The sequence below is a fragment of the Epinephelus fuscoguttatus genome, linkage group LG12 (genome assembly GCF_011397635.1).
Source record: "Epinephelus fuscoguttatus linkage group LG12, E.fuscoguttatus.final_Chr_v1".
Classification (NCBI taxonomy): domain Eukaryota; kingdom Metazoa; phylum Chordata; class Actinopteri; order Perciformes; family Serranidae; genus Epinephelus; species Epinephelus fuscoguttatus.
This window is the reverse complement of record NC_064763.1, coordinates 25,321,091-25,341,601: the sequence shown is the minus strand read 5'-3', so window position 1 is coordinate 25,341,601 and position 20,511 is coordinate 25,321,091. Positions and strand designations below refer to the sequence as shown.

At 41.4% G+C, this 20,511-nt stretch overlaps 1 protein-coding gene across 1 annotated transcript in view; it reads left to right on the top strand.

Annotated features, from left to right (window-relative positions):
* Positions 1–3,795: 3,795 nt before the first annotated feature.
* The window catches only part of ephb4a (eph receptor B4a), a 48,807-nt gene continuing 32,091 nt past the window's right edge, over positions 3,796–20,511 (top strand). Inside the window, exon 1 of the mRNA XM_049592024.1 lies at positions 3,796–4,763. Coding sequence (XP_049447981.1) covers positions 4,685–4,763 — 79 coding nt within the window. The 5' untranslated portion in view covers positions 3,796–4,684. The remainder of the gene's footprint in view (positions 4,764–20,511) is intronic.

Genomic DNA, 20,511 nt, shown 5'->3' with positions numbered 1-20,511 from the left:
TTTTTATGTCAGGTGTATTCATTTATGATGTGTACATAATATTTACAACATGGAAAGTGTAGGCCTAAACCAGCATTATGGTTTTTCTTGCGATTGCTTATTCTAGTTTGATGAGGGTTACTTTCTTCAGCTGTTTTTGTACTTCTTTTTGCTGCTGTGACAAATTATTTTTGTTGTCCAGTCAACACAGTTTATCTGGTAGTACACCTATGAGAGCTCTAAATAATTATAAAGGATGGCTTTGAGAAAACAAAGCAAAATCAAACCGTTTCTTGAATCTTTAATCCTTTCACCCATAGTGGTCACTACAGTGGACAGCTATTTACGAGCCATTTTCTTGTACATGCATTGCTTTTGATACCATAGTTGCATATAAGCCAGTACAGTGGACCCTCGTGCATCATTTTGCTGACTCTGGCACTTTATATTTTTTGACTCTGGCACATTTGTGGCTACCTCTTTTATATATCATGTGCAATGTGGTCTGTTAAGTGTGCAAAATGTTTATAAAATTGAATGCAATGTGTCTCTTGTTAGCTCTTACGCATCAACCAGGAGTGGCACTCGAATTTGGTTGTATCCTGCACAATACAATAATAGTAAGGCCTTTCTTCTTCCAATTATTCTGATCCTTCATGTCATTTACTGCCACCCACTGGCCAGGTGTTGTAAGTGCCCCACAAATATGTCAAAACCAAGATGGCTGACACAATGCTAAAAATTTTCAAGTATTGATTTTATGTTGGGAGGAAATTTCAATTATCCATCTGTCCAGTCAAGCATCGCTGGTTATATTTCAACCACAATTAACACTATTACTGTAACTTTGTTGTTCTTGAAAATACTTCATCTGCAGTGACCTTTTTGCTGTACAGGAATTGATTTATGTTATTACAGTGTGACTTACTGTTGCATTTTGTAGTTAATCGTAAAAAAAAAAAAAAAAAAACACTTCAAGGATGGGGCAAATAGTCACGTAAAGATAAAAAACAAAGACTGGCCAGCTCACTCAGTGTAAAAGTCAGGCAGGCAGTCCAATAATGTATCTGAGGCACTCTGACTGTAGTTAAAAATCCTTTATAGAGTCATGAATAAACCAGTGCCTTTCCTCTAGAGCAGCGGTGCCAAACTCATTTTAGTTCATGGGCCACATACAGTCCGATTGATCGCAGATGGGCTCGACTGCATAATATCAAACACCTCCAAATTATGCCCCTTTTTAAGTTTAATTAAGTACATTTTAAAAATGCTGATCCATTTACAAACAGATGACAAACAGCCTGTGATGTCTTTAGAAGAATAAATGCAATTTCAACAATGTGTTTCAGCTTCTCCACATTGAGTCTATTACTGTCATTACACATGCATTTTTCTAAACATTTCCACTACAGTCCTGACATCACCACACCAAGCTAAAGTAAAAGCCATTGAGGAAGCAAGTTAAGTCTTCCTCTGCCTTACAAACCATTTCCAAATGAAAAGCTTTGGCAGTGTCTCAGCAGCAGGGTTCCACCACTATTGTTTTAAGATAGAAGTCTGATACAGATTCTTTTGTACTGAAGCTGCTGACTGACAATATTTTGCACAATGTTCAGTATGTTTAAAATATGACCACAATAAGTATGCATTGCTTTTCTAGAGAACTGTATTCTGCTCAGGGTGAGGAAAACCTCTGACGCAGCATTTTGCACAAAGACAGCTACTCACTGTTTAACTTGTTCCTAAAACCTGATATCTCTAAGCCTTTACAAGTGTAGTACTATTAGGTGTGCAAAGTCATCAAGTGGGCCTTATTTGACCCTTTGGTAGGCTGGTTCTGGCCCCTGGGCCGAATGTTTGACACCCCTGGTCTAGAGATTTTTGATCAGGAAGTCCCTGATGCCTGTCTGTACTATGCACTTGTATACTGAGTGACCTGTCCAGTTGTTTTATCTTTATGTGAGTATTTTGACAATATTTTTGTAGTAAATGATCACTGAGGAAAAATATGAAGAAAATAGGCTGTGCTATGAAGATTAAAGAGCCGGGAGCTAGATGAGGGAGAGGGGACAGGAGATGATAGTAGAAACAGAGAGGGGAGAGACTGAGGAGTCAGGAACAAGGTTCACCATGTTTGCATTGGATTGTGCAGTGTTAGAATATGTTAAAATATGTGAACACACCAGTTTAACAGCATTGAAATATATTTTTAGAGTTCCACATTCCATTCATTTCCATCCATCCATCCGCCCATTCATGCTGCAGTGATGTGGGCGCTGTGCCTGACCTTTGTGGTGAAGAGGGAGCTGAGCAAGAGGGCGAAGCTTTTGATTTACTGGTCCATCTACGTCCCAACCCTCATCTCTGGTCATGAGGGTAGTGACGAAATAAGTTTCCTCTGTGGGGTGGCTGGGCTCAGCCTTAGAGATAGGGTCAGGAGCTTGGATATCCGGAGCGAACTCGGAGTAGAGCCGCTGCTCCTTCGTGTCGAAAGGGGTCAGTTGAGATGCATTTCGGGTGCAGTTTGGGCATCTGATCAGGATGCCTCCTGGGTGCCTCCCGTTAGAGGTCTTCCAGGCACGTCCCATTGGTAGGAGGCCCCGGGGCAGACCCAGAACACACTGGAGGGATGACATATCTCATCTGGCCTGAGAACGCCTTGGTGTCCCCCAGGAGGAGCTGGAAAGCGTTGCTCCCCAGCAACGTTTTCCAGCTCCTCCTGGGGGGCGTCTGGTGCTCTGCTTAGCCCGCTGCCCCCACGACCTGACCCCTGACAAGCGGATGAAAATAGATGGATGGATGGATGGATGGATGGATGGATATTTCTCAAATTGAAAACTTCAATGCTTGCTGTCCAACCAAGTGGCCATGTAAAAAACACCCCTTTAAAAATGAACATTTAATTCTCTCACTGACAGAAGGGAAAAACACTATCTCCTTTTTGTTTATAAGGCATTGCTTGGAAAGCTACCCTTCCACCTCACCTCTCTTTTAAAAATCAAATCCATCGCTCATCACACACGACCACAGATCAGTACAGAGCTTGATAAATTAGCTGCAACAAGTTGTAAGAGGTATTGAAATTGGACAGGTGTGTATCGTGAGTTCATTTCAAGTATATGCTAGATCAGGCATGTCCAAAGTCTGGCCTGGGGGCCAATTGTGGCTTTCAGACCAATTTTAATCTGCCCTTGGCTTGACTTTCAAAATATACCATATGTGGCCCTTTACACAATAATGGTTAATCGTGCAAGATCACTTCACATTTTTACCCTTCGCCTCACAATGATAGGACTTTCATACAGTTTGTCGACAGGCATCACATAGTAATAGTTAGATAAAAATAGTTGCATTTGTTTTATCTGGACACCCTTGTGCTCGATGATATGGTTGTTTTACAGTGTTGCTGCTTTGGTTAATTGACTTACATGATTTTCTACATATTACTGTTTTTATTGTTGTTGGTGATGTTATATATCTGTCCTTTATGGTAGACTCCATTCTTAATTATTTTCGTGTTTTTACTGTTTTTTGTTTTTGCTGTTTATAATTCTTGATAGACATTGCTGCTGCTCCATTTTGTTTTTATGGACTTTTTTTCATCATTTTATTGCAATTATATATTTGTATCCTCCGGTAGTAATAATTAATGCATGAAAGGGTTAATTTAGGATATTCGCTACTTTGTAAATGTTTGTTAATATGGGTTTTATTTTGAAGGCGCCCAACGGAAATTCCCTATCTTATCGCGTGCTCCTGACTCTGCTGCTATGGAAACGAGAGTGGGCGGAGCCTGATGGTGCCATTCGACTCCGGGTTTGATGCGGTGATGAAGTCCTCGGTGACCAGCGTACAGTAGTCAGCCCTACGAGCTACTTTAGCGCACAACTTTTAGTATCCGCTGTCCGAGCAGTGTGCTGACTTATCCCGGGAACAACCGGGACATTTTCCTCCCAGTTACAGTCTCATTCCTGCCTGTTAATCCAGGCCAGGCGAGACGTGTCGCACAATATCCCCACCACCTTTCGTGGATTTTTTTTTCCCGCAGCCCAAATAGTCTGGTGCTTTAAAGGGGAGGAAAAAGGAAAACAACACTTTGCTGGATTGTTTGCAGAACATGAGGAGAAGATGTGGAAGCAGGTATGAACCGAGTGATGATGAGGATTTTCTCTGCAACTAACACAAATGCAGTGAGGTGCCCTGGTTGCGGATTCAGCCTGCTCGGTCATCAAGCTGAGGGGGAGAATTTGGGAGAAGTCGTGTGGAGCACAAAGAGCGTATTAAAGCCGAGGATACAACAAGTTTGGACCATGCACCCTCAGTGCTGACACAGGACCGAGCCTAGAGAGGAGCTGACACACTACAGCTGGTTGTTTTCTGCCCACACTTTCACCACAACACAAAGTTGGACTATTCAGAGAAGTTTCCAGTCTGTCCTGTTAACACTTGTTATTTAAAGAGCTGCATCACCAGGTAAAGGTGCTTCATATTCACATTGACTCCAAACCGCACTTAGGCAAAGTGTATTTTTTTTACTGCAGTGTTTTGACCAGACCACAGTGTGAGGCTCTCTGAACTGAAGTCCACTTTAAATGCGGACTGGTCTGCGGTCAGTGAGTGCACAGCCGAGCTGCCAGTGCCACTTGATTTTTAATTCAAGACAAAACACAAGTGGGTTCATTTTTTACCATTTAGTGACAGCACAATGGAGCTGACATGCAGGAGCATTGTGCTGCTGGGGTGCGTTTTTCTGGACTGGGCTCTCCTGGCTTCTGCAGAGGAAGGTGAGTCTGGAGTTTTTCCCTTCACATGCTGCCTAGACTTGTTTTCTGTGGTTTCATGGCTGAGTGAGATGTCCAATTAGTAGTACATCCTGCACCATACCCGAAAGGGAGTGCAGTAAAACCACAAGAAATGTGGAGAGCATGCTGAGCAAAGATATGCAAGAACTTTACCTAAATTTCAGGGGAATAGTCATAGAAATATCATGGCAGGATGTGGCTGCAAAATCACTAGAAATGTTGTATGTGGCATGCACAGTGTGAATCTCAGTATAGAGATGTTCTTTAGCTTATTTTGAAAGCATCCCCCCCACAAATCCACAAAGAAATGACAAAAATATTGACTTTCCCCCTCTTGATATCTCCAGGAAGTCAATTTCTAAGACCTGGTCACTATTAGTTTTCACTTTCAAGTCATTAAAGGGTCCCCAGGCCGCACCCCAGGGACCCCTAACCAGCTTACCCTAAAATCAATAATAAACCATTCAGTGCACTGAGGCTAATACAGGACTGCTGTGATTTTCTGTGGGTTGATGTACAGATCTGTGTGACACATTTTCGCTTTTACATTCAGCTTCAAGAAGAAAAAAACCCATCAAACTCTTTGTATCAGATATATAATTTGCATCATGATTTATATTAGCTTTTGGCAGCCGGCTTGACATTAACAGGCAATTTGTCCTGGATCAGCTTTGTGATCCCTGGAGGGACAAATAAGACAGTCTGAAATTAGCTGTCATAATGTTAAAGAAAACGATGCTTTTAAATTGTCTGGTTTCGCAGGCGTGTATAGCTCGGCATCATCAGCATAACAACAGGGCCAGTGTCTGGATAATTGGCTTAATGCAGGGGTGGAAGACTGAGCCTCAGTGAGCCACACTGACACATCACAGTCAACTAGAAGGCCCGGGTGTTTATTTATTTTTAATCTCTTTAGTCTTTTTGTGACATTAATGGGGAAATTTCAGTGCTGTGGAGCGAGCTGAAAACTGATTTGAGTTTGTTAAGAATGCTGCGGAGACAACTTTTCATAAAACCTTTGATAGAAATGGTCTTTGGAAATAACAGGCCTGTGTTTTACCGAGGATCAAAGCATCCCAACTAGGTTTCTTTAAGAGCTGTTGAACCGCAGGGTTTTTAAAAGTACCTCACTGCTGTGTAGGCTGCATGCTGTTGTGTTCCTGTGAAGACTACTCTTTATTCTCCATCATGCTATTCTCGGGTGCTACTGTTTTAGGCTCACATACGCAGCTGCTTAGGGTGACATTGTGGCATAAGAAGTGTGTTTCTAGATCTCATTTTCCCTCACTCACAGTAGTAAAAAGAATACACACATATATACGCACATTAATACAAAACATCGGGTGTGTTTACATGCACACATATTCCGTGATTATTCAGGACATACCAGTATGCTGAATTTGATACAGCTCATGTAGACAGCATATTCTGAATTAGGCCTTATTCTGAATGTAGCATTTCCGATTTAGACATGTGGGACATGCCGGTATTATTCAGGTTTTAGGAGGATTATTTGGACATGTGTATCAGTTGGGGTTTACCCGCAGTTTGCAACACACCGCTCTGTGCATTGTGATTCATTGTACACAAACCAACTCGCCAACAGTTTGCAACGCTGGGGAATAGATACATGTCCACAAGGAAAGCCCAAAATTTCTGGTCGGAAACAGAAACGTAAGAGGCATAACTACCTTTAAACCTTATAAAAGACTTAGGTATCAACAGGTTTTTGGATATGTGTAAATATCGTAATGCTAATGTCTTCATGAAGGCACTTTTCCTTATTTTAACATGATAAACGACGTGTTAGGGCACATGATTTGGAGTATGCACGGCTGCATGTCAAGGGGAATATTAGGGTAATGTTCATTTTTTATTAGACATCCAAACAGCTTAGTAGGAATATTGTCTTTTTGGGAATAAGGGCAAAAACATGAATATTTCTTGCATGTAAACATAGTGACGCAACAGCCATTTCTCCTTATTCCCAACATGTTACATGAAGTGGGTGTTTTGTGACTAAAAAATAAATTTGCCATGAAAACAATGGGTCTCTTAACAATGCAACTTTTCCCCAAGTTTGTTCATTCCAATCACTAGTTGCTGTAAACAGGAACACCATGAACATGCATGACTTCACATGCTCTGTGGCAGGAACATGAATCTGTCAGCTGCTTCTGGTTTGAGCCTGGACGCCATGCATCCGCCGGCACTAAATGCCCTTTCTTGGAGGGTCGGACTTCAGTAGGCTGCACAAACACATGGATGTAGCGAACAGTATGTGGAATCACCCATGTTTTTTTCTTTTGATGGGTGTTTTGAAAGCTTGGATTTGCTGCTTGTGCACACACACACACCCATCAAATGAAGATGTTAAATTACCGCAGCTACCGAGAGTCTGAATTCTTGTGGGAAAACCGTTGTTGACATTGTATTTCAAGAGAGGAGTTTGGGATTTTCCCAGTCATTTAACATTTAGTCAGAGTTTTCTGGGAGACAGCAGGGATCAGACCTTTAGAGGAGGTGTAGCTTCTTCTCCAGCTGCGGCACGTAGGGTCCACAGCTGGGATCCTACCCCTGACTCAACTTTTGAGTTTTTGTTCTTCCTTCTTTCTCTCTGGGACCTAAGAGATGCTTAACCTCAGATCTATGTGTGGGTAGAGAGCAGGTTTTTGGGAGCAGAATCATCAAACGTGTCTCTTTAGAAAATCAAGACTAGTCTGATTCGATTTGGCTCAGTTTCCCCCCTGCTGATGTTTACAAGATGCCGGATCCAAACAGGTGCAGCAGAGACTCGATGTGGAGGACAGACATGTAGATGGGAGCTGAGGGGTCGTAGCGCCTTGTCGACTGACTCCAGAACATCTGTGTCTTGCCAAGTGTGAACAAGATGTCTGGTTTCCGTGTCTTGGGTAATGGCCCGCTCCTCTGCCAGCACACTCTGGATCATCCTCCCCCTTGTTCTCCACCTAGTAGGGAATTCTGTAATGAACTGATGGGAGGGTAGATGAAGCTCACAGCTGCCAAATCTCTCCTCCTTTTCTAACTAAAGGATAAATGACTCACTTACACACACCACTTGCTCGTTCAGCGCGTGGATCTCTCTTCCCTCTGTCTCCATGAAGATTAAAACACGGACCTCTTGATCAGATAATTACTTTGGCTGGAAATTAATAACATGCTCTGGGTGGAAATTAGTAATGAGGATGCACACACAGAAAAAACAAACACTTTTTCTCTGCCTCGCCTCGGAAGTAAAAAACGTATCATGTACAGAAAAGTATAACCAAGGCCTTAAACTATAAAGACATAAGCTTTTTATCCAGTATTAATAATTCCCACTAATGTAACCCTACTGCATTTTTAAAACATATTTGATATTATAAATGTAAGCCATAAATGTTCCTTATCCTCCCACACACAAGCTCAACCTGTAAAGTACCCATTTTGTTTTTCCTCCCTGCCCCTCGTTATTCCTTGCACATACAGTTTCTCTCTCTTTCCAATGGTAAGATGCAGCCGGTGACAAAAGCACTGCAGTCTTTCCCACCTGTTCAGGTCCACGGCTTAAATGATATTAACACCATGTTCAGATGTGGTGCAAAGTTGTCGGTGCTCATCTAGACTGTAAGGACGATTTTCAACCCTGGTGGATGAATATTCTATTCCGTCCCATCCAATTTCCATGGCTAGAGGGCATTTTTGAAAGCTGGTGCTGCTGAATCACCTGTGTGATAATCTGAGGTATAACACAAATCAGCAAAGGAAAATGCTAATTAATGAATGTGTCCATCCACTACTGTCACGCAAATAAGAATTATACTAATCAAGGCAGAAGAACAGTCAAACAAGGGCTCAAGCTGGAGCTGCAACGATTAATTGATTAGTCGTCAAGTATTAAATAAATTGCCAACTAATCTGATAATCAATAAAGTGGTTTGGGTCATTTTTTATGAAAACAGAAAGTCCAAATTCTTGGATTCGAGCTTCTTAAATGTCAAAATCTTCAAGTTTCTTGAGTTGTCAGTGTCAATAAGATTAATACTTTTGGGTTGTGGACAAAACAATTCATTTGAGGATGTCATTTTGGGCTTTGGGAAACACTGATTGACATTTTCTTTTTCTTTTTTTAGCATTTTATAGACCGAACAACTAATGGATTAATGGAATATATAATTGACAATAACTAGCAAAATTGATATATGTGATGAAGAATGGATATTATGTTTCTTTTTTAGATATTATTTTGAAGAAGGTTGCGGTTTCCTTACTGCTCCATGCTGATCTGATGTTTTCGCCTGCCGCTATCTTTTATTTTCAGTGGAGCAGAAGCTTTCTATTAAGTCACATGGTTCATGTACGTCATGATCAGTTAAGCTTGTTTCCATTACACTTTGTTGCATTTTGTTTTCATTAAATTTCCCACTTTTTCTCTCAGGTTATCTAATGCAAAAAATTTAAATCAGCATGAAAACATGACCATGATGCTCTTCTTACATGTGTTCATGCCCCCTGACTGTAGATCAGTTGTGATGGAGAAAAAGCTGTGATTCTGAAGTTGATGTGCATTTGTCTCCTGAACACTGCTGTCAAGTAAAGGTGGCGTCTCTTTAGCAAAATTGATTATTTTTGGCCGGGAGGCTTCTACTTAGCGGCTCTACTTTTTACAGCATTGTAAATCCATCTTATACACTTGCAATCTCCAGCATCTGCAATATGGTATGTTACTGCAGCTGTTACCTCCTTCCATTTACAAATCATCTTTTCACAAAGTATGCAACAAGAGAGTGCAGCTGCCACTGTGATTTGTTTAGCAGAAGCAAGACTTGTTGTTAGGGACGAGAAACATCGCCTGCACTTTTTTAGCCTCTGCTGATGGAAGGAGGGGGTGAAGTGTCATGCTGTTCGTTGTAAACTTTACACACAGCGGTGGTCTGTTCCATATCTCACACTCCCCAACCAAAGCAATGCCATACAAGAGAGCTGACATGACCGTCTTTTGTTCTGCACTTGAAATGACACACGTGCTGCCTCCATCCTGAACAATGGGCTCACACAGCTACAAGTAGACACGCCAGGGGCCAAGTGGGAGTAATGAGATAAGTGTGTAATGAATTAACATTTCCATTAGAGTTACAGGATTTAAAACATATTGTTAATGAAAAACAATATCTACATGCATATTTGATGTGGGGAAAAAATAATAAAGGCAGATATAGATTTTCATGCTCTAATGTGAGTGGGTTGACAAAGATGCTCGAATTTCCCCACCGGCACAGGCTTGTTGACAATTTTGTGCAGAGCTGTTGATTGGTAGAGGGGGGTGGAGGCAGCAAGGGAAGCCAGTGCACATCTGTATCTTGCCTTAATGGGGCTGTAATCCCAAAACCAAAAATACAAATTTTTCCTCTCACCTGTAGAGCTGTTTATCACTCTAGATTGTTGTGGTGTGAGTTGCTGAGTGTTGGTGATATCAGCTGTAGAGATGTCTGCCTTCTCTTGAATATCATGGAACTAGATGGCACTTGGCTTGTGGTGCTCAAAGCGCCAAAAACACACATGTAAAAAACTCAACAGCACTGTCTCTTTCCAGAAATCATAACCTGGTTGCTCAAGACAATTCACAGAGCTTGTAGTGAGCAGTTTCATGTAGGAACTATTTTCTTTCTACTGATCTACACCCGCCTATGTATCACGATGCAGAGGGAAGTGTACATCTAACATTAGCTAGGTGAGCAGGTGGCAGATGCATGCTTCCTTCTAAGTTGTGATTCAGTTGGTGGATGTAGATTGGTAGAGAGAAAATAGTTCCTATGTGAAACTGCCCACAACAAGGTCTGTGATTTATCTTGAGTAACCGGGTCATGATTTCTTGAAAGAGACATTGAGGCTGTTAAGTTTTTTAAATATATTTTTTGGCACTTTGAGCACCACAAGCTGAGTGCCATCTAGTTCCATTATATTGGAAAGAAGGCAGACATCTCTACAGCCAATATCTCCAACACTCTGCAGCTCACGCCAAAACTATCTAGTTTGAGCAATAGCACTACAGGTAAGAGGGAAAATATGTGTTTTTGATTTTGGGGTGAACTGTTTCTTTAAACAAATGCTGCAACACTCACCAGTTGCTTATATCCACTCAGCCAGACATCATGTAACAGTCTCCTTTACATGGAGTTAAAACATGTAAGGCTCATATTTATGTAATCTGCTGATAGACTGCTTTTAGGTAGAGGGAACGATTGACATCGACTCCCTAAGAGCTAAATACTCTGGCATTTTCGATGCAATGTGTTTATTCTTTTCCCCCTTCATGACATAACTAGCACGATGAATAGTGTAATGCTTCTCAATCTAAAGTAAAACTCACTAAGTGTCTCAAGCGCAAAAAGGATGTTTTTATCTAAGAGGCCTTACTTGAGCCCCAATCCCTTCTTTCACAGACATGTAGCCTTTTCTTTTGCTACTCTTTCCACGTCCTCTGTCTCCTTGATGTTTGACTGGTGCTATGCTGTTTTCTCTTGCTGACTGTCTCCCCTGCCGTGGAAATGTGGATCGTTTCCCAGAAATCCTTTTAAACGGAACCGATTTTTATAAGAAAGGGATTTGCATTTAAAGCAACCTCCCCCCTCTCTGAAAGCCTGTAGCCCATCATCCCCAGTACCTCAATCCGATGATTAGCTTCCTCAAGAGTTAAACAGGCATCCGAGTGCCACAAGTACTCTCAGTCCGTGTCTTTCTCTCTCTCCGTTTTCCCCCTCTCGCTGTGAAGGATGCATATGGCAGCCGGGAATTGCAGGTGGATGATAGTTTAGCTCGGTGAGAGGATACACCCCCAGCCCATACATCCATGTCAGGCATTCACTTTGGAGAGCCAGTCTGTCCTCCACCCACACGCTACTCTCTGAGAGTGGGACACAATGGGGACAGGCTGCAGCAGAGAGGGAATGAGGCCACAGCCTATCAGCCATAAGCACCAAGGAGAATGGCACTTTTAGAGGGATGGGGTTTCTCTTTGAAGTGAGTCAAGGAGAGATGGGGAGACCGGCATGAGTCGACGAAATAGAAAGAGCAAGTGCAGAGAGGGCAAGGAGGGTGCACGTCTGCACACTGCATAATGAACAAAGTGTATATTGCCTATTTGCATTCTGTGATCACACACACCTGGGGCCAGATATGCGTGATATATGTGATGGGATGAATATGTGATTATAACAAAGGGATTAAAAAGGCTCGTAATTAGGAGACAACAACTGAGAAGGAGCTATTTATCTCAGGTCCATCTTTCTCATTTATCTCGCACACTAATCACATATCAGTTATTTGAGGCACGCTGAGCATTGTGCAGCAAAAAAAAAAAAAAAGCGTTTCTACGTGCCATTGTTGCCTTGTGCCTTGCGGTGTTTTTGTCGTTACATTCAAAAAATAGAATGAAATCCTGAAGGGGGGGGGGGGAAGGCAACACGAGGCCGGTGAGTTGTCGCAGGCTGGATGTGCAAGAATTGATTAAAAAAAGCAACCTTGATGTAAAAAATTCTCAGCTTGAAGCATGCACCATCAGTAGGCTTGATTCAATTTGAGTCTGGGATATTTTCCTCCCTGCGTCAGAGGTTGACCTACATCTCCTGTTTGATATGCCCGTTTTAAGTTAAAATGCAATTCACTTGGTTCGACATCAACCTAGAGACCACGTGCACACTTTGCTTCCACCTTCATGCATGCACACGGCTTCAGTATGTCTCCCAGGGCCTGCTTTCATATACTGCACTGAACCAACAGCATAACAGAGACATTCCTGTGCGCTAGCTGCCCTCCTACAGCCTGCACACAGCGAAGAGCTTTAAGAGGGAGTCATGCTCCAAATAGGAGTGGGTCAGTTCTGTTAAAGACGCATTAAACACCTTTTTTTTTGGCATCTTGGTATTTTATTTTTTAAGGAGTGCTGCACACAAAATGTTCTCTCCCTCATGTTCCTCCGTATTGCCGCTGCTTTAATGATAGCTGATTGCTTTCTCCGCTCAGCTCCATCCAGTCATTTGAGGAAGAGTCATTGTGTGATTAAACTTGCTCCATTTTTCAGAGATTGGACAAAAAGTGTGGGTTTGAAATTCAGTTTGTAAACTACAGAGTGCGCCCCTTGCTGAAAACATAATGTGGCCGGGCCGATGAAAGCAGATGACGCTCTTTGTACTCTAACAAATGACTTCACATACAAAGAGATGGATCTATCTTTATTTTAGATATATCGGTCACAGACACACAAACATCCAGTTGCAGGCTTCGGGGAGCGATAACATAGGCTGATGAAGAGAATTAGCTCTCAGCGTGTTTGAATATGAAAAAGCGTGATGTGTCAGAATACAAGAGAAGAATTCTCGCAGAGAGTCTGTTTTCTTGTATCTCTACTTAGATGTGTCAATCCTTAGATGGTTTATTTAGCTGGAGTCTGCACTGTTAGCTTCAAGCTGTCCACCTCCCACTGCAGATTAGTCACTGAACGCTCTGTGTGTGCGTGTGTGTGCGTTTTCCGCTGCAAGATTTCTTTTTTACCCCCCCTAAAATGAATTGTAGATTCTGCTTTAGTGAGGGCTTTGATAACAGCTCTGTTATAAGTACAGCAGTCGACATTTTTGGGGCTCATTGAGAGTTTGTTAGATTCATCGCAGCGGTAGATGGAGCTATGTGGGTTTTTCATCAAGCCAGATTTGAAATAAGATAGGTCACCTATCATATGTTAGTTTATAAAAGTTCCCATTTCCATACTCCGCTCAAGCAAATAGGAGCTAATTTTACTGCTGCAGCTCTATCGGATAATATATTATTCCAGGCCTGAACACACATTACAACACTTTGGATTGGATCCCAGTCTTTTCTGTTCATGATTAAACAAGACACAAACATGCTAATAATTAATCAATACCGGCAGTTACCAAGCTGATTAACTATCTGGTCCAATTATTGGAAGACACAGCAAACACAGGGAGGTAGAGACTCCTGCTGGGTAGGAAGATCATCCCAGATTTCAGCGCTGTGTGTCTTCAAAGTGTCCACCCCACAGGGATGCCAGTCTATGACTGACCCTGACCTCAGGCCCTCCCTGGGGACAGGGGAAGACAAGATGATGAATATCCTCTGGAAGGATGGAGAAAGTGTTTGAAAACAAGCACATAACCTGAACTTTCTAATGGTGTTTCTGCTGTGAGGACACAGCTCAGCTCTCTGGCTTCACAGACCGTCAGCTGCCTTCAAGCCTTCTATAAAGGAGATTGCAACTTGAGGCTAGTTGGTTTGTAGAGGGCAGCTCTGACCACAGTGTGATGATGTATGATAGCTCCCAGGCGTGGAGCAGGGAAGTGTCTGTCTAAAGTTGTCAGACTTGAATCTGGTTCATGAGGATCTCGGTGCTGTGGTGAGAAACACAGACATTTTGACAGCTTTCTATTTTCTTAATATGTTCTTTTCCTTCAGCGATGATAGATGATGTCTAAATTTAATTACTGAATGAGAACCATTTCCCAATCTAAACATCTTTTCCAAGTAGACGACTTTGGCTTTGAGTTTCCGTTCAGCTCTTTTCCTCTGCTACTCTGCAGTTGCACACAGACTGTATCCTTTGACAACATCTAACAAAGTAAAACTTTTACCAAAAGCATGACTATAAAGACCATCATCACAGAATTGTCTTTTAGTGTTAAGATGTGCTGTGTAGCCCACATCTGTTTACTAAGAATCTTGCCTCTCTATCTTGTAGAATCAAGGACTCTGACAAAGAAATATGCACCGTGTTTAAACTCAAAGGCAGCACAAAAATGAGGCATTCCTTGCCTCACCGTGTTTGCACATGCTGTCTGTTTTTAATGAAATAAAATGAAGTAATATTGTAGAGATATGGTATTTTCCCTTGAGTTAGTCACACTCTAGAAGCAGAATTACTGTGCACATGATGAGTATAAATGTGTCTGTCTACTCTAATCAATACATGTGACCCACATTTTAAGATATCACATTTCCTTTTATCGACAGCAGCAGGTAGAGCGTAGTGTAGGAACAGAAACTAGATACCTTAATACAATAAAATGTTCAATATTGTCGGAGAGCTTTGATACGTTTGTATATATTTATTTAGTTTTTCATTTTAAATATTTAGTTGACAGTTCAGAAGCATGTGCAGTCTTATAATTGTCATCCAAAAAAGGGACTTTGAAGTAAAAAGAGCTCGGATGATGAGGGAAGAAAGAAATGATTGTTAACAAGAGAAAGAATGAAAAATGTAAAAGAGAAGAGTTGGATTTAAAGGGAATGAAATGTCATGGATAGTGCTGCAACGATCAGCCGATTAATTAATAAGTCCATCAACAGGAAGTTAACTGGGAACTATTTTGACAATAGAATAATAATTTCAATCATTTTTTAAGCTCAAATGCCAAACACCTCCTGTTTCCAGACTCTCAGATGTGGAAAAATGAATGCTTTTCTTTGTCAAACATGATTGTTAAAGGAATATCTTTGGGTTTTATACTGTTGCTCTGACAAAACAAGACAGCCCGAGTCGTGGAGTTTCATAATGAAATAAGTTACAGTGGAAATGATTAGTCTGATTGTCTGTCTCTGAAAGCAATATCACACACAACCAGTTCGTCTTCTAACTAAAGCAAGGAAACTCTGTCTGTCTTAATATGTCCCTCACATATCTTGAGAAACGACCATCTGATCTACTTCACACTTGGCGGGGGTATATTGCTGGGGACCCAACAGCTAGCAGTGTTGCATCTGGTGCAATTTGGTAGGGCTGTTCCCTAATAGTCGACCAAACATAAGTCGACCAGAAAGGTCATTAGTCCGCAAGATTTCATTGATTGCTTGGTTGCGGGAAAAAAAACAAAAAAAGGAACATGAAACTCTATTAGGAGCTGCGCCTTGCCAAAATGAATCAAAACCTATGTGACTGGACCATGTGGAAATTTAATTTGAAAGGACAGACACAGGAAGTGGCCACGCTCAGCAGTCAGACAGGAGTCACCTTAATTTCCAGGGCTGGTACCTGCAGTTATTACACAGGCTAGTTAATAACATGTTTGGCAGGAAATCCAAAGTGTGGGATCATTTTGAGAAGGTGAAGGACGAACCCAAGGTGATATGTAAACTCATCTTCATTGGTCGACTACAGACACGACGTATCATCTGAAACATGGAAGAAGCTTTGTGCCCATTAGCCACTTAGCACAATCATTACTGCTTTGCCGACAGCGTCATTAACAGGCGGCTCGCTCAGTGTGTGACGTGCAATTGTAGATAAAATATAGGCCTATATTAATGAAGGTTCATTAGTACGGTTTTGTATTTCTCTGTAATGTAGCACAGTGTTAACAATGTTACTGATACTATTCTCCCTCACACCTTGAAATCAAACCATTGTGTTGCCCCGTCAAAAATATATAATTTAATAATTAAACATTGTAAACATGTGGCCAACTTGGCTAGGAAAAAAGAAAAAAGAAAAGAAGCCAGCACTCACGAATGTCCTTTTGGTAAATTTAATAAACCAACTTGGGTGGCGTTACCAGAAACACAGACGTTTCGACAGAAAGTCTTCTTCAGTGTGTGACACACTGAAGCGTTACACAGACACAGACGTTTCGACAGAAAGTCTTCTTTAGTGTGTGACACACTGAAGAAGACTTTCTGTCGAAACATCTGTGTTTCTGGTAACGCCACCCAAGTTGGTTTATTAAATTTACCAAAAGGACATTCGTGAGTGCTGGCTTCTTTTCTTTTTTCTGCTGCTTTTGGCCGTGCACCTGTTGAGTGGATTTATTTTTGAGAGTGCTTGCTTCTTTCCTATGCAACTTGGCTAGGAAAATACTTAGTCGGGGACAGCCCTACAATTTGGACATGTGCTGGATGCTGGATATACTGACGTTTCAACCAAACTCTTCTTCACCTCCCTGGAGTCAACGAGCACAAGCAGATCATCTACAGTAACAGCAACGTTGCCTGCCGCAAATTACTTTGGCTAATTAAATTCATGATGTACTTTATAACTGTGAATGTCAAAGCATGCGACTGATACGCCTATTTGGAAATTCATACCTCCATTAGTGTTGCTGACCGCGAGTAGCCGCAACTTGAGTGTGTTTTTCAAGGGCGGATTAAGTGATTTGGGGGCCCCAAGCAAACACTGTCTTGCTTTACTTTTCACCCATTCTCTAACTGGGAATGTTGGTATTGGCAGTGGCAGAAGAAGAGCTTAAAACTTGTGTTTGTATGAGCGGTTGTTGAGAAAGCTGCAAGCAGTCATATCACTGGCCAAGCAATCGGCCTGTTCCGCAGAGGCATGTTTGGGACGGGCACTGCGTTGGTCTTTTTTATTTAGCCATCATCTTAAATGTTGTCTCCTTTTACCTTATAGTATTCTTTATTTAAAGACAGCATGGCTTGTGGAAATGCAGAGGTTTTAGAAAGTGCAGTGTACCCTCCCAAAATATACTGAGCTGATAAAAAAAAAAAGCCTTTTTAACTTTTCCTTTGTAATTCATTCCTCCTCTTATAGGATTCTGTATCAGGAAGCCACCAGGGAGTTGGTGTAGCCTGCAACAATGTTCTCAAGAAGCCTTTCAGTTTTTCACAGAGCCGGGTTATTTTTGAAGAGGGATTGAGAAAGTGGTGCCCATAATTGGAAGTAGCGGGAGGTGAATTCACTCAGTGGCAGATCAATATTCCAAAATAGCTGAAATATGCTGTAAAGCAAGGCAATTTAATCAATCACACTGTATGAGAGTAGCACAGCGAATTATGTGTTTAAAGCCCGGAGTTCTTAAATGTGTCAACTTAGAAACTGAATTCCGAATGATTAACGATTTAACCAGAAAAAAAGAAATAACGGTTTATCCTTCCTTCCTTCCTGTTGTGAATTAAATGTTTGAATCTATTACTTTCACTTCTTATTAGTCAGTTCCTGTTGTGCACACGTCCAACAGCAAACACTTTCAATAATAACAGTCTAATGTATTGTTAAAAAGTCTTAGACGTCACCTCTCTGTAGATTATGTTCATATTTCATGTGGTGCAGTCTCTCTGGGAGTATCTTTGGCCTCACAGCTATGTGGATTTTGTTTGTCTGAGGAAGAAAGGCTGTTTGAGTCCAAGATGCACAAGTGCTGTTCAGCAGTTGACACGGCGGGTCAGAACTCATTACTCGTAGGCAGTGATATAAAAAGGCACAGAATCAAGTCAGTGTCTCGTATTCTCTTAACCTTAACCTCGCATTTTATGTGAGGGTCAAATCTTCTTCTTTTTTAACATTGTGATTAAAGTAAATATTCACTGTGAACTTGTGCGCCGTGAATAATGCAACAGTTTTTGCCTCCGCTTTAACACATTTAAGTAAAAGGGAATGGAAATGAATTATAGACATACCTTTGGATGCCTCTATTAATCAACATTTGTTTTGTGTTCCAACACCAAAGATAAGCTTTTCATCAAATACCTTCCTCTCTTTATTATTATTATTATTATTTATATTTGACTATTAAAGTTTGCATTTGTTGGTGAGATATTCAGTCTTCAATATTGGGATTTGATTATTTGTTGTTGACTGCTTGGAAGCTCTGGAGCCCAAAAAATAGTATTCTGGACAGCCCTAGTTGTGATACACAGATGTATTAATATTTAACACTAGGCTACAATTAGAAAAAGTGATTTGCCCAGGGTTTAAAATGTTTGTTTGGCTGAAAAACAAATAGATATGAAAACAGCTTTATTGTTGTAGTGAATTGATTAATAACTCTGAAGCTATTTTCTCATATGTACACGGGACAATGTCGAGAGAATCAAGGCTGGACATTGTTGGAAGTTTTTTATTTTACAGGTATAGCACACATCAGGAGGTTGTATGAGTCAGAAGCATTCTCAACTACTGAAAATACCTATTGTTTTAGGCAAGGGGTGGCACCTGGGGAGTGGCCAGGAGGCAGGACATGGTGCGGATTACATGTAGCTGGTTCGTTATTTGGTCATAAACAACAGAGTCCCTTGCCGTTCCTTGATTTTCTTTTTCTGAGAATTTCGGCTTCGGCCCTTACCTTAGACCAGGGGTTGGCAACCTGTGGCCCCGGAGCCACCCTCTCCAGTGGCTTCCTGTGGCTTTGACATAAAATTATCTGGAAATTGATGAGTTGCCTGTATCATGTTGCCTGTATCAAATTAAAAAATGTTTTACCATCTCATTAAGTATTTTGTGCACCATACGTCTACGACCTTTTGCCTTTTCCTCTAAATTTTGCAGAGCTTCAGTAGCGGTGGCGAGCCTAGAGTCTCTCTAGCAAAGCGATCAATGGATTCCACATCCAAAAAAGGAAAATTCTTGGAGGAAGATAGGGGATTTAATAATGTGTGGACAGATTTATTTGCTTTCACCACCAACGCTGCAAAGTTTAAGTAGTAAATAATTATAAATAGCCAACTGCAGAGAAGCTACTTTGTAGTAAATCACATTAATGAATCCTGATTTAGACCTATTTGTAATGTTGATGGGCTAATTTAGACTTAATAGGCTGTTAGCTTTATTCAAGTATGCTTTGCGGCTCCAGACAGATCCTTTTTTCGGCCAATAATGGCTCTTTTAGTTGTAAAGGTTGCCGACCCTTGAGTTAGACATTACAGTTGCCGTCTTCATGTAGATGACCCCACTTATTCACCCTCAGATATTTGTTTTCTATCGGTTTTGCACTAGCAGCATGATAGAAACGTCATCAGCATGCCCACTCAGTCACTGTGATTTTTCAGGACTAGTACCTGCTGTATACACACATGGACTGAAGCGGACATCACATGAACTTTGTACTAGGGAACTGGCAGGGTAATGTCCGTTAAATGTCCAATCCAACTGATTCGGACATTTGCATTCTCACATACGCCTCCTCTGGGTAATGTCTCGATAATTACAGGTTTGTTGTGCATGTGTGAAACAGGCTTGAATGGGAAAAACACAGCTTTAACTGGGAATGATTCACTCCAGTGAATCTGTGATGACAGTGTAAACTTAAGCCAAAACATTCAGAGGTCAAGTATTGTAGACCTGTGCTTAATCCTCATTCCTTTGGGTCAGTCAGTTTCATCCACAGCAGTGTAGCATCTTTGGTTTCTGTCCAGGATGAAGCTCTCTCCCTAACTAGGTCATATCCTGTCCTGAGACAGAGATCAACCACAACATGTATTGATATTCGTTGCTACTGACAAGACAGGAAAAAAGTGTTAAACATTAACACCCTCTCTTCATCTCACTTTCCCACCTTTTATCTCACTACGCCATGACACACACTTAAAGTAGCTGAGCTCATCAGCACGTGCTGCAGGAGGCTTTTGTTATACAGTAGACGAGGGGTTAAAGAGTGTCCTGCCCAGTTGCTGTGCACGTGAGTGATGTTGGCGGCTGTCTCCCCCCACCAGACCAGGAGACAGGAAGGGGACAGGAACTACAGGAAGCTGAAGTCTAATCTCAGTAGACACAACTCTGTCAGAGACACAAAAACAGACATATTCAGTGCTGAAGTTGTTATGTTCATGTGCACACACTAACCTGCTCTACACAAAAAAAAAAACCCAATGCTGGGAAGCTAGTGAAGGAAAATCATTTTTTCATTTGCATTCTTCGTGTGCACTGTGGTAGATAACATGAGTGCCAAGGACGTCCAAAATTAGCATTTTCAAAGATTAACCTGCGATATTCTCT